The following is a 14,446-nucleotide window of genomic DNA, read 5'->3' as shown; positions in this document are numbered from 1 at the left end:
CTGAATGGGGAAACTTTAGGTACTGTGGAGAATTTTACCTACCTGGGGGTAGTACTCGATTCCAAGTTAACATGGAAGGCTCAAATCGAAAAAAGTAAGGTGGCATACGCCCATAATGCAAAACCTATAATCTGTAGATTGAATGCTAGTACAAGTAAAAGTATAACTCCCGTACTTGAACTTTTTAAATTTAAAATTCAATCTGCAGCCTTATATGGGGCTGAGATATGGGGACCTTGGGCCAGGGAGAGTTTTCAAGGCCTTGACAATAAATTCATGAGAACAATTGTAAAGGTCCCGACCAGCACACCACTAATACCTCTCCATTTCGATTTGAACTTCAAACGAACCGACCACCTAACCATCATAAGACCATTAATGTTCTGGATAAGGATTTGGTCCACTCCGGAACTAGTAGACTACAGAAATGGTCTTCAAGAAGTATTGAATTTAGATTCTTTCAATTCCCTTCGGTGGTTTGGGCATGTTAAAAAATGGTTTGTTAATCTGGGTTTGAGTTCGTTCTGGGAAAACCCGGAGAATTTACCAGCTTTTGCTAAAAATACAGTTAAAAGAGCATATTGGTGCTTTATGAACGACAGATATGTTCATGACAGTAGAATTGGCACCTTAACTAAACAATTTTTAACCTCCAAATGTGAACCATGTTTCGAATCCTTCTTGGATGAAATAGAGCCTCCTCTTGCCAAGACTCTCTTCTTGAAGTTCAGGTATGGGAATCTCATGCTGAATTCCAACACTGAGCGCTGGACAAATAAAAAACTGGACTGTCCTACGAGTATAAATGAGAGATGCCCTATGTGCTCAGATTTATGCAAGGAGAATGAGGTCCATATGTTATTTATATGCAAAGCATATCTCAAAGCTTGAAAAAGATGGCTCAAACCTATGTGTGTTCTTTTAGGAACTAGATCGTGTGCTACAGCGTACAGGATCTTAAAAACTAATACTGCACAGTTTATTGTATTCAGTATTAGTAGGTTTCTTCATTCAGTCTTTATTGTCCGAAAGAAACTGGGACAGGTGCTCTGAAGATGGATTTATTTTAAATAGTGAACCTTGCTGCTAAAAATTGTATTTTCCCGCTGATTGAATGATGTTTTCTGAATTAACTGTTGAAAATTATTATTATTATTATTTTTTTTTAACGTACTATTGAAACTATAGTCTTAAATGTTTTCTGATGCACGTATTTTATACTAACATATGAGTTAATGAATGTACTTATGTGTGTCTTTTATGGCCGACGGCCGAAATAAAGAAATTTCAACATCAAAATTCCAGATAGCCTTAGAGTGGAGTGCTCGTTGAAAGCCAAGTTTCCTGGAGAAAGATGATGTCGTGTTTATTAAGGAATCTGAGTGTGTCTGGAGATTGCAGTTTCGACGAGAGACCATTGATGTTCCAAGAACAGGTAGTTTTGGGATATAAAGTGAGCACTTTCCCAAACACTGCGATCGAAGGGGTTTGGAGAGGTCTCCCATGTGTTGTCTGATCACCTGAAATCAGAGCCTTGTGTTGTGTTGCTAGTCATGCAGGTGATTCACGGAGTAAGCATGTCAGTCTAGCCGCAAACATTGCTAGATAAGATTGACCCATCAAGCCCACCTTGTCCGTTTTCGTAACACAATGGGAATTACATTAGAATCGCATACAGGATGCATGTGTGATTCAGACATGGAAGTCACGCGGTATCATGTATTCTCCTTTATTCAAAACCATGAAGGTCCAGCTAACGATAATTTAAATCCAATCAAGAAGCTCCCAACCCCAAATCTTGTGAATGGGATTCACCATGTCCGAGTCCAGGAGGTTTGTGCAATTAAAAAGACACCCCAAGAATGCACTCTGGAGACTGCTTAATCGACATGGCGCGACAGCTGTAGCCTGTCAGTCTGGCCTGGATTGCCCGTTATGCCAGACATTCAGGAGGCCGAGTGTGTGTGTGTGGCTCTGTGTGCCTCTGTGTGTGTGTGTGTGTGTGTGTGTGTGTGTGTGTGTGTGTATGTGTGTGTGTGTGTGTGTGGCTGTGTGTGTGTGGCTCTGTGTGTCTGTGTGGCTCTGTGTGTGTGTGTGTGTGTGGCTCTGTGTGTGTGGCTCTGTGTGTGTGTGTGTGGCTCTGTGGGTCTCTGTGTGTGTGGCTCTGTGTGTGTGGCTCTGTGTGTGTGGCTCTGTGTGTGTGGCTCTGTGTGTGTGGCTCTGTGTGTGTGGCTCTGTGTGTGTGGCTCTGTGTGTGTGGCTCTGTGTGTGTGGCTCTGTGTGTGTGGCTCTGTGTGTGGGTCTCTGTCTGTGTGTGTGGGTCTCTGTCTGTGTGTGTGTGTGTGGGGCTCTCTGTGTGTGTGGGGCTCTCTGTGTGTGTGGGGCTCTCTGTGTGTGTGTGTGTGTGACTCTCTGTGTGTGTGTGTGTGACTCTCTCTGTGTGTGTGTGTGTGGCCCTCTGTGTGTGTGTGTGTGTGTGTGTGTGTGTGTGGCCCTCTGTGTGTGTGTGTGTGTGTGTGGGGCTATCTGTGTGTGTGTGTGTGTGTGTGTGTGTGGCTCTCTGTTGTGTGGGGGGGCTCTGAGTCTGCTAATACTCTCTACTACTCTCTAATGCTCACCTATTGCCATTGTAAATGACAATACCATTTATTTATGTTTAAAAAAAAACGCCATTTGCAATGCCAATAGCTCTAACTTTAACAAAGACGAGACCATTGCATTGTAAATGCTTGTTTAGCTCTTGATAACAGCCCCAGCAGCGGATTTGCAGTAAAAATATTTTGCAGGAAAAATTAGAAATGTGGTCTACTGAACAAATTAGAATGAAATAAAAGTTCCAGCTGATGCCGAGGATGATAATATTCAACTAAGATTCGGACATCTGTGGTTACCTATGCATCCCTGGGGAAGGGAGTTTGAAATACTACAGGGACTGAGGGGAAATAATTCTCGGTGGGAATGGCACGTGAAAAGTTGCGTTTATAGTTTTGCAAAAAAACGATGGAATACTAAAAACATACACCCTGGCAGTACATTTCAATAGCTATATCTAGACACAGATCTCCCAGTAGGAAGTGGTAAGTGATTATGTTATGAGTAGTATTTAGTTTAGTGTGTAATAACGTACTTTTCCATTTTTAAAAGTAAAACGCTGACTGGGCACTGATGTATTTATTAATTGGTATTTGGCTGCTTTACTGTGTGTAAAGTTTATTGCCCATGTCACTTTCTTCAGAAGCCTTGGGCTGCTCTGTATTGCTACTCTCGAAAATGTCAAGGGCTGAACGTGAATAAATGGTAGTCCAGTAGTCAGGTCGCCACGGGACACCAGTTGTAAGAAGTTACACTAGGAGACCAGCAATATATGGTTATCTGGGGACACTCAAACTATAAACAAATTCTCGTTGGCACTCCTCTTTAAATAATATTTATATCACGAACATACAGCAACCCCCAAAAGTTGTGAAACGGCATTGGATTTATCACTGGATAAGGGAGGCAGTGCAGTGATCCGAGGGAATAAGGAGTGCTCTCCAGACAGGGTAGTTGCTCAAAACAGCTGCTTGCTACCCAGGAAAGGAAGCACTAAACTTGTCTTGTCCCCATAACTCTGTAATCTTTAGAGGACGTATACCTTTTTATTATCTCAGTTTCCTTTTGTATTGCCCATGACAGTGTTAATTTATGGCTCTGTCGTTTTTGCTTGCTTTTCTCTTTGCTTAGATTAATGCAATTGATCTACGAGAGGAAGGTAACAAACTCTTTAAAGTTGGGGAGTATGAAGCTGCCTTGTCCCGGTACACCAAAGCCATCCGAATATGCAGTAACAGAACGGAAGTGGCAGTTCTGCATCGGAACCGAGCTGCATGCTATCTCAAGCTGGTAAGCTTCCTACAGATATGTGCATAAATATTGTTAAAATATGCGAGCAAGTGTACGATAGCAGGACTTGGCAGTTACTTTAAAACACTTGAATCCGTAAAATTGCCTACTTAGCTACATACATTTGCTTTGGGAGTACAAGTCAAAATGTTTACAAAAAAATTGTGCTTTTATACCTCTGATTTTAAAGGGCAGAGTAACAAGTTGGTTTATCCACTTGGCTACTTAAAGTCCTGACAATTCAGAATCACTTATTTCTCAAACTGGAACACCTCTACTTGGTTTCTCTTTGTGATGCAATACTATGTACAAGCATCCTTATATAGAATGCGCTATTCAATTGTACTTCAAATCACCCCACATGTATGTCTTAAACGTTCCATGTATGTGACAGGAGCATGCAAGGTTAGAGCAGCAGCCACATATATGAACTTGTGAAGGGGAGGTATTGTACCACAGAGTGTACTCTTTTCATAATATGGAGCATCTGTGGTGTGGCAGAAACCTGCAGAGAAAAATCTTCCCCAGCATCGATGAAGGAATCTGCATCAAAAAGGCTCCCTGTGGGCAACGCCTGTTCCTGATCGTGGTTGCCGGTGGGGCTGTTGTAGACCCAATGGACGAAGATGGTGAGAGCATAGAGAGAAGACTGGACAAGGTGGGAGCTACTATGTATAGTCACTGCTCGCAGCTTCTTGTTGTGGGCACTGCCAGAGGGACCTGACCCAGTAGAGCCTTACCGAGGCCTGGTCGCCCCCACGCTCCTCCTGCTGCGTGCTGTTTGCTCCTGTGCTCGCCTGCTTTTGGTTCCTGTGCTCGCCTGCTGATTTCTCCGGTGCTCGCCTAGGGCGACCCAGCCACCGCTGAGCCGCCCGCCCGCACCAGACTTTCCCGCCGCTGCCTCCCTGCGGCCCCGCCCCCCGCCAGCCCATTGGCCGCCCCGCTCCCGCCACCCAGCTGACCCTCCCTCCCGGCTACCTTCTTATGTCGCGCACGCGCAGCGTTGACGCGCAGCGGGCGCGCCGATTGTGCGCCAAAGGCAAGCCCGTCCGCGCCCAGCGCCAGAACCCCTGGCCCCCGCAGAGGCCAACCCACCCGCCGGAGCTACGACGCCGCCGCACTCAACGCACTCAACACCGGCCGGATCCACGGATGCTACCGTGCCACCCCGCGACGCACCCACGGACCCTTCAGCTGCTACTCCTGCAACTTCTCCTGCATCTGGACCCGCACCGCACCAGCCAAGCCGAGCACCAGCAGCAACCACCTGAAGTGCATCCTGCTCAACACCCGCTCCGTCCACAGACACGCCGTGGAACTCTGGAACTTGCTCGACACCACATCTCCGGACGTCGCCTTCCTCACGGAAACCTGGATGAACGCCTCCTCAGCGCCCGACATCACCATCGCCATCCCGGACGGATACAAGATCACCTGGAGGGACCGCGTCAACCAGACAGGAGGAGGCATCGCCATCGTCCACAAGAACACCATCCGCATCTCGACCAACTCCGATGACACCCTCACTGCCGCCGAACATCTTCACTTCCAGATACACACCGACCCCAAGACCACCCTCAGAGGCACCCTCATCTACAGACCCCCAGGGCCCCGCACACAATTCAGCGAAGACATCGCAGACTTCATCAGCCCGCACGCCCTCCCCTCCGCTGACTACATCCTCCTAGGGGACCACAACTTCCACCTGGAGAACAAAAAGGACAGCAACACCACCACCCTGCTGGACAACCTCGCCAACCTCGGATTCAAGCAACTGGTTAACACCCCCACCCACTACGCCGGACACACGCTTGACCCAGTCTTCTCCTCCAGCAAGGACATCTCCTTCAGCCACTCCACCGGACTCCACTGGACAGACCACAGCTGCGTCCACTTCAGCTTCAGAAGAACCACGACCCACCACCACCAGCAACAGGTTCCCCGTAGGAGCTGAAACAAGATCACCTCCGACCAGCTCTCCACATCCCTGAACCAGAATCCTCCCGCCAGCTCAACGGACCCCAACCAGGCAGCCATCAACCTCACACACTAGATCACCAACTGCGCTGACGACCTCGCACCCCTGAAAAACCATCCCAGCAGGCCCGGCAGCAAGAAGGCTTCCTGGTTCAACGACGATCTCATGAACTCCAAGAAGAACTGCCGCACCCTCGAGAAAGCCTGGCGCAAAAACCTGACTACAGACAACATGACTGCACTCAAGCACGCCACCCGCAAACACGACCAGCTGATCCACACCACCAAGAAGACCGCATTCAAGGAACGACTAGACAACAACGCACACAACAGCAAAGAACTCTTCAGCATCGTCAAAGAGCTCTCCAACCACAGCGCCTGCAACAACGACATCACACCCTCGCAAGACCTCTGCGACTCACTCGCCTCGTTCTTCCACAGCAAGATCGCCGACATACACAACAGCTTCGGCACACAGCCCACGCACCCAACCACCGAACCAACGCCCCCCACCACCACCCTCCGCGCCTGGACCCCGGTCAGCACCGAAGACACCATCCACACAATGAACACCATCCACGCCGGATCACCAACCGACCCATGCCCCCACCACGTCTTCAACAGGGCCGCCTCCGTCATCGCACCCCAACTCCGAGACGTCATCAACTGCTCCTTCGACACCGCCACCTTCCCGGAAAGCTGGTAGCAAGCCGAACTCAGCGCCCTCCTGAAGAAACCTTCAAAGGACCCCACCGACCTCAAGAACTACCGCCCCATCTCGCTCCTCCCTTTTCCTGCCAAAGTCATCGAGAAGACCGTCAACCGACAGCTTGCCGCCTTCCTCGAGACAAACTGTTCCCTCGACCCCTCGCAGTCCGGCTTCAGAGCTAACCACAGCACTGAGACCGCCCTCATCGCAGCCACTGACGACATCCGTGCCCTGCTCGACAACGGGGAAACAGCGGCCCTCATCCTCCTGGATCTCTCCGCAGCGTTCGACACTGTCTGCCACCGCACCCTAGCACATCGCCTCAGCAACATCGGAATCCAAGAGAAGGCTCTGGAGTGGATCATCTCGTTCCTCGCCGGAAGAACCCAGAAAGTCCGCCTCCCCCCCGTTCAGATCCGAGGCCACCGAAGTCATCTGCGTCGTACCACTGGGATCATCACTCAGCCCCACCCTCTTCAACATCTACATGAGCCCCCCTCGCGGCCATCGCACGCCAACACAACCTCAACATCATCTCCTACGCCGACGACACTCAGCTGATCCTCTCCCTCACCAACGACCCAGCCACCGCCAGAACCAACCTACACGAAATGATGAAAGAAGTAGGCGAGTGGATGAAGACCAGCCGCTTGAAACTCCATACAGACAAGTATGAAAGCCCTCATCCTGGGACCATCTTCCAACGCCTGGGACGACTCCTGGTGGGCCCCTGCCCTGGGCAGCGCACCCAAATCAACGGACCACGCACGCAACCTGGGCTTCATCCTGGACTCCTCCCTCTCGATGACCAGACAAGTCAACAGCGTCTCATCCTCGTGCTTCAACATCCTACGCGTGCTCCGTAAGATCTTCCAATGGATCCCCCCCGAAACCAGGAAGACTGTCACACAGGCACTCGTCACCAGCCGACTGGACTACGGAAACACCCTCTACACCGGAACCACTGCCAAACTACAAAAGAGACTCCAACGCATCCAGAACGCCTCCGCACGACTCATCCTGGACGTCTCCCGCCACATCTCCGGACACCTGAGAGACCTTCACTGGCTCCCGTCAACAAGAGAATCACGTTCCGACTCCTCACCCACGCACACAAGGCCCTCCACGACCTGGGCCCCAGGTACCTCAACAACTGCCTGACCTTCTACACTCCCACCCGCCAGCTCCGTTCGACCAGCCACGCCCTCGCCGCCGTTCCACGCATCCGAAGAGCCACCATGGGAGGAAGATCCTTCTCCTACCTGGCAGCCAAGACATGGAACTCCCTCCCCATCCACCTCCGTCAGACCCAAGACCACCTCTCTTTCAGGAAGCAACTCAAGACCTGGCTGTTCGAGCAGTAGCAGATCCCCCTCCCCCAAGCGCCTTGAGACCCTCCGGGTGAGTAGCGCGCTATATACATTTCTTGATTGATTGATTGATTGATAGAGACTGCAGCCTAAAGGGAGCTTTGTTTCAGGATAACTGGTGAACTCTCTCAGATATATAGGACAGCAGATGATGTGGATATTTTGGGGATTTTTGGAAGCAACCCTGGATGTGACTCAATGGGACGTTCGGTTGTAGTTTCCGATTGCCTCCAATATGTTACACGTCAGTCTCTGCATCGTTTAGAGGTTTATGATAGGGAGAAATACTTATGTTGTGCGCGATACAGGTAAAAAGCTGTATCACTGATGGAGTACTATGTACCAGCACCTGCGGAGATGAATTGGCAATGATGTGGCAGTGATGTGGTACCCTTCAGAATTAAAATGACAAGACAGATGATATAGTTAAGGAGTTAAGTGAGCTGGTTTTCTGTTTAACATCATCTGGGCTTGCTCAATCAAACTTGTTGATTATAATGGTCATGACATTTATAAAGGGAGAGCAATCTGTCATGTAGAAATGGAACATAATCTGAGCTCTTCCTCAAAAAAAGGATGTGACAAAATGTTTTACTAATCTAATGCTTGATACAACTATTGGATATAGGTCTTTGGCAAAAGAAACTGGATGCTGTGCTATGTGTATAGAAATATGTTGTCCTCTAACCTCAGCATAGGTGTCCAACATAGGTCCAGAAAGGTGAGGTCAGTGACAGGTTTTCAGGATTTCTACAAGAAATACATTTTCATGTAATACATTTATATGGATATCATTTACAAAACCTGGCCTGGATTCGTGCCTCTTGACCTATATTGGACACCCCTGATTGACGCATTTGTGCCATGAGATTTGCTCTCCCACCTCAGCACAATTGTGTCTTTTTTAATATTACCCGTTAGTTGAGTTGATTACCCTTAAGCTTATACTTTCTCACTTACTAAAAGTATTTATTTTGCTAGACAATAACACTGTTTTTATTTTTACAGGAGAATTATTCAGATGCTGAGGCTGATGCAACAAAAGGTATAGTCTCTTTTGAAAGACAGTTCAGTTTCCTTGTCCATGTTGCAAGTATTGAGGGGAAAAGGGCGCACATAGGTTTCCATGAAAGCCTTAGTTGGAACTGTGTGAAATGATAGACAAATGCAACAACTGTTTGATAAGAGACAGCTGTCTCAATTCGGTTCCAACAAGATAACATACCTGCCAATTATTGGCTACTACTGAAGAGTTAATAATAACCCTGAAAACTCTGTAGCCCATAAAACCCCTAAAAAGAATAAAAGTCGAATCTCAATTAAAATATACTAATTGGTGTTTTGAAAATCAGCTTTCATTTATCACTGAACATGCAGATGTATTGTGTATAATATTTTTGTTTTTAAGGGTGATGCCTTGTACACTCTCAGGCAAGACCTTCCAGAACAACTTCTTGAGGCAATGATAAATTGGTCAACTAAAGGGACATTTAAGCAAAATACTGCTGATACTCTGCTACATTATTTACCTTTCGTATAGGAAAATAGTGGGATCTCTTTTGTAATTTTAATGGATGTTTTTCTGGTTTTAATTACGTGAAAATAAAATGGACTCTGCCACTTTTAGAATAGTGGAACTATGTTGTAATAAACATTTATTCTTTCATCCCAACATGCCATTGCTATTTCCCCTACTTGAATTGTAGATCGTCCTACCAAACATGCAGATGCGATCACAGCTTAACCTTTCCTTAATCAGCAATGGACTGTGAGACATGTCTCGTTAAATCGATGAACACCGTCAGAAACCTGCATTTAGAGCACAGGAACACAGCTTTTTTATTTTCATTTAGTTGTCAGCTCATATTGTGAATACGATTTTCAAGCCAGGTAGGAATTTGCTTAGTACCTTGTGCGTTGTTTGTTTTCTCACTACTTTGCAGCAGTCTTACTGGATTCGCTGTGCTTTCAGCTATTCTTTCAAATTTCCTATGATGGGCACAGACCATGGGCGATATGTTAAGTCTACATTTGAAGGGTTGGGGTTTTATAGTGGTGTACTTTTTATAAACTTGTTGGACGTGACATTTTTATGTTTGTGTCATATCATTACAGCTATTGGTGTGGATGGCGGGGATGTAAAGGCTCTCTTTCGTCGCAGCCAGGCGCTAGAGAAGCTTGAACGACTAGATGAAGCAATTGTTGATCTTCGGAGGTGTGTGGTTCTAGAGCCAAAAAACAAAACATTCCAGGAGGCCCTGCGTAGCCTTGGAGTGCGTGTTCAGCAACAGGTATTATTTATTTTAGTGGGATGACAGCTGTAAACATTTACGCTTACCAGAAATGAAGCTCAATGGGATAATGCACCTACTCAGTATCTTTGGTTTCACTTAGCAACTTGTTTTCCAGACTTTCATATTTCCGGGTGTGATTCATTACAGTACTGTTGTGTTGACCAGTAGCAATATTTGGTATTGATAGTGCTGCTTAAGATGGCAGTATTAAGTGCTCTACTGTGTTTCCACAGCATAATATCTTTTATAGATTTTACCACTAAAAGAATAATCTAAAACAGGACAAGTCCAATCCAGGCTCGTCTTTCAGTAATTGGAAATGTCTGTGTTTCCTGTAAGTGGTTTTACTGAAGAAGTATTTTACTTTCCTTTTGGTAGGACAGAGTGGATAGCTAGACCTCATTGACACTCACAATAAGGGGGATGGGGGGTTAGGGAAGATTTCTTTTTGTGTGAAGTAAAGACATTCATTGAGGAGTTACCAAACGTTTTTCTGTTTAATCACAGTGATATGTAATTTACCTGGTGAGCTTCTTTTTCTTTCTTTCTCAGGTCCAACGTATGTCATCTACAGATTCCAGAGTGGAACAGATGTTTCAGATCTTGCTTGATCAGGAAGAGAAAGACATGGAGAAGAAACAGAAGGTATGGGTTTTGAATGTATGAAGTCAATGTAGTAAATCAATGATTACTTTAGAGGACATAAAGATCTATATAATTGGAGTTGATTCTTCACATAAGTGTTCTGCCCACATGAGGAAAGGGCTGGGCTTACCAAATTATGTTTTTGGATATTGAAGTACGGTTTATTTGAGGTAAGTGGTAGATCTGTCTGGTCTGATTGATGCATGTATGTAATAAAATCATTTCAACCTAAAAAGGTGCTTTGCTCTTAGGAAGACCTATTGCCTTTTCAATTAGTTAATCTAAGTGCAACATTCTAAAATATTGTTTTTGCATGACGTTCTATGATGAAACTGTCATTGGTTTCACAGTTAATCCATTCTTTGAGACTTTTTGATAGGTTGACATCGCATACCTGTACAGTTGAAATGGTTTCAGATTTTAACTTCTTTATCGTTGCCTTTGTTCATAAGTTTTTTTTTTTTAATTTTCAAAACCTTTATTGACAAATTTGGATGAGCGGGTTACAGTTATGCATCAAATCAGAGCACCGTATACATTGGATCATTTGCGGAGTACGACGAAGGTCCAAAAAGTCAATCGGCAATGAGCAATATCTTGTACAACACAGCAAAAACACCATTGTTCAGTATATAGTTGTAGGATGGAAAGACAACGCTGCAGGGGGAGGAGCAGGTCCGACCTGGGCGGATGAGGGCAGGGAAGAAGGTGATTACTGACCAGCACCGGTGACTGCCGCGGGCAGGGAGCCGGCGGGGAGCGTGGGAGAGGCAGTCTGGCTCCAATGTGAGCGGGTGTGAAGGTATGTCACTAGGCGGCCACATGTGTCGAGTGGGCGAGATATCGTAGGCATAAGGTCCCAGAATTCAGACAGCAGAGGCTGGCAGAGCGATGCATCTTCGAGCCAGTGGGCGAACTTAGGCGCAGGTCTGCGACCCCAGTATATGGATACCCTACGCCGCGCAAGGGCAAGTAGCATGGGGATTAAGCGGCGGGAGGCGTCAGGACAAAACTTAACAAAGCCTAGGAGGCATAGCGGTGGGTCGGGCTGAACCAGAGTAGAGGGGATCTCAGAAATAGCAGCGCAGACCTCCCGCCAAAAGTCGGACACCCATGGGCACAACCAGGCAAGATGAGAGAAGTCCATGGCAGGGGAAGAGCATCGCAAGCTCCTATCACTGGGGATGAGACCCAATTTATGTAGCTGCCCGGGGTTGGGATAGAGCCTGTGTAAGTATTTAAAGTGTATAAGACTCAGGCTATAGTTGGGTGATAATTTCTTCGTTTGGTTGCAGCATTAGAGCCAATCGGCCTGGAAAATGTAAATGCCAAGAACTTCGCTACATGCCGCACCGGCGCAATCAGAGGAGGTGGAAGTGGTTGCCAGCGTGAGGGCATATAGTTTGGTAACCAACTTCTGGGGGGTAGGGGTCGAGTATATGAAGTCAAGGGTAGACATCGAAGGGGGAGCTTGGGGGAACGTGGGATGCAATTCCCTACAGATCGACCGCAAGGGGTAGAAAAGCAGAGTGTCCATGGGGGCAGAGGCAGCAGGGAGAGAGTAGAATGTGTTCCCAGGGTAAAGGTCTGCCGGTGTCGCCAGCCCCAGACGGGCGACATGTTTGGCCATACCACATGGCTGTAGAGAAGGGAATGCAGGATGTCGAACGATCGGCATCGTGTTAGCCGATAGAATCGGAGCGTTAGAGATGCGACGTAGTCCCTCCAGGCCCAACGCATGGTCTCGACTGTATCCACTTCAGTGCGTGGGTGTCCAGCTGGGGCAAACAGGGCAGTGTCCAGCAGCCAAGGGGCTGCAAGGTCGGCTTCGACCGCGACATGCGGCTGAAAAGGAGTGGGGTAAATCCAGAATTGTGAAAAACTGGCCTGATCACTTAAGGCATAACGCTTAAAATTTGGAGCACCCATGCCGCCAACTGACATAGGGAGAGTAAGAATATCGTATGCAATCCTGGGTTGCTTACCAGCCCAGACAAGAGATATGATCAGAGAGCGTATCCTACGAAAAAAGTGGGCAGTTAGGGACATTAAAAAAAAGATAAAGGAATTTGGGAAGGACAACCATATTAGCAATGGCTATACAACCGGTTAGTGACAGGGGGAGCGGGTTCCAGTATGGTATTTTCGACTCAAGCCAGTCCACCGCACGTCCGAAGTTGGCCCTCCAAAGGTCATCTACGTCTCTGCTCAGACAGATACCTAAATAGCGGGTAGGGCCGGATGCCTATACGAAAGGATAGTCCACCTTTGTTCATACATTGTTGCAAAAAAAGAAATCTTCATGTGGAGTTTTGGTGGGAACACCCTACTCTCAGAAATCTCTGGGAGTAGGGTGATTGAAAATGAGCTATTTAACTCTAGGGAAATTTGGCAAGTGGGCTAACAGGCCCAACTTTAGGTTTGCGTCCCAATATGCAAAAGGTGTCATTCCCTAAGGAAGTTAAGGTGAAATGTTATTAGGACCCTGGTACGTAGTGAAGGAATTCTTGATTCCCTATGCTGTGCATCATCTCCAACTAGTCATTTGGGATTAATAACTGCCATAGTCCGAGTCCGTATAACTCAATATTATGGCTTTGGACTTTGGCACTCAGCAATAATCAGGTCCTATGAAATGATTCCTAAATAATTATCAGTGTATTGCTGTCTTTCATCTTTTTGATGCAAACATTCAAAACCTGTATTTGGGTTTTGCCAGAAGTGTTGTTGCTAGTATCTGGGGATGATATCAAGATAAACTTGTCATTTAGTTTGTCTGAAGATATGTTAAAGCCAGTAAAACAAAGAAAGACTTGAAGTGGAAGAGCTTGTTAAGGGAAGGGTGGGAAACGTTCAAACAAATTCTAAGCATTACTTGCTGTGGAAATTTAGAAAATGGTTTGTGTACAAAATATAAAAAGCTGAAATACAAATGTATTGCAACTAAGGTTTGTCGGAGTGAGAAGCTCGCTGTAAATCCATGGGGCTCCTACCCTACCAAGCCCTGCAGTTCTCCAACCCTGTTTATAGCTGTAAATTTCTAACCTTGCTTGCAGAAATCTGCGAACCTTTAGTCCATCTGCCATATGGCCATTGGATCAATTTGACATAAGGCCCATTCTATTCAAGCAAGATTTGCAGCGCATATTTTTCAGACCTGGAACTGCCATGCAAGACCTGGTCGGCGTGGGCAGGAAAAATAAGCAATAGTCCTAACACGCAGAGGAAACATTTCCTGTGTTTCAGTGCCATTGTTTGGTTCGTTGGCAGAAATAAATCTTAACTAGAGTAGTTTGTTTCTGTAAAAGAAAGAAATGCTAACTTGACATAAAGAGTGTTTGCATACTTATTGGCGCCAACACTATGCCAACCGCCTTTTCACTGCAGCGTTACACACTGCATCAGTACACCCAGCTAAAGTAGAGGAAATGAGAAATCATTGGAGCACTACCTCTTAATCCTGATAAAATATTTTTGTTAAAAATAGGGTCCATGGGCACAGGAAGTAGCCCCAGTAAAAATAGATGGGACACTTATTAGAAAACCACAAAAGCCACTGGCAGATTCAT

At 46.6% G+C, this 14,446-nt stretch overlaps 1 protein-coding gene across 1 annotated transcript in view; it reads left to right on the top strand.

Moving 5' to 3' along the window:
- UNC45A (unc-45 myosin chaperone A) overlaps positions 1-14,446 on the top strand; it is a 367,777-nt gene that overhangs the window by 38,482 nt on the left and 314,849 nt on the right. Inside the window, exons 2-5 of the mRNA XM_078683264.1 lie at positions 3,724-3,882; positions 8,947-8,983; positions 10,054-10,229; positions 10,785-10,877. Of these exons, the coding sequence (XP_078539390.1) occupies positions 3,724-3,882; positions 8,947-8,983; positions 10,054-10,229; positions 10,785-10,877 (465 nt within the window). The remainder of the gene's footprint in view (positions 1-3,723; positions 3,883-8,946; positions 8,984-10,053; positions 10,230-10,784; positions 10,878-14,446) is intronic.

Source organism: Lissotriton helveticus, chromosome 3_1 (genome assembly GCF_964261635.1).
Source record: "Lissotriton helveticus chromosome 3_1, aLisHel1.1, whole genome shotgun sequence".
Classification (NCBI taxonomy): domain Eukaryota; kingdom Metazoa; phylum Chordata; class Amphibia; order Caudata; family Salamandridae; genus Lissotriton; species Lissotriton helveticus.
This window is presented reverse-complemented; position numbering and strand designations above follow the sequence as displayed.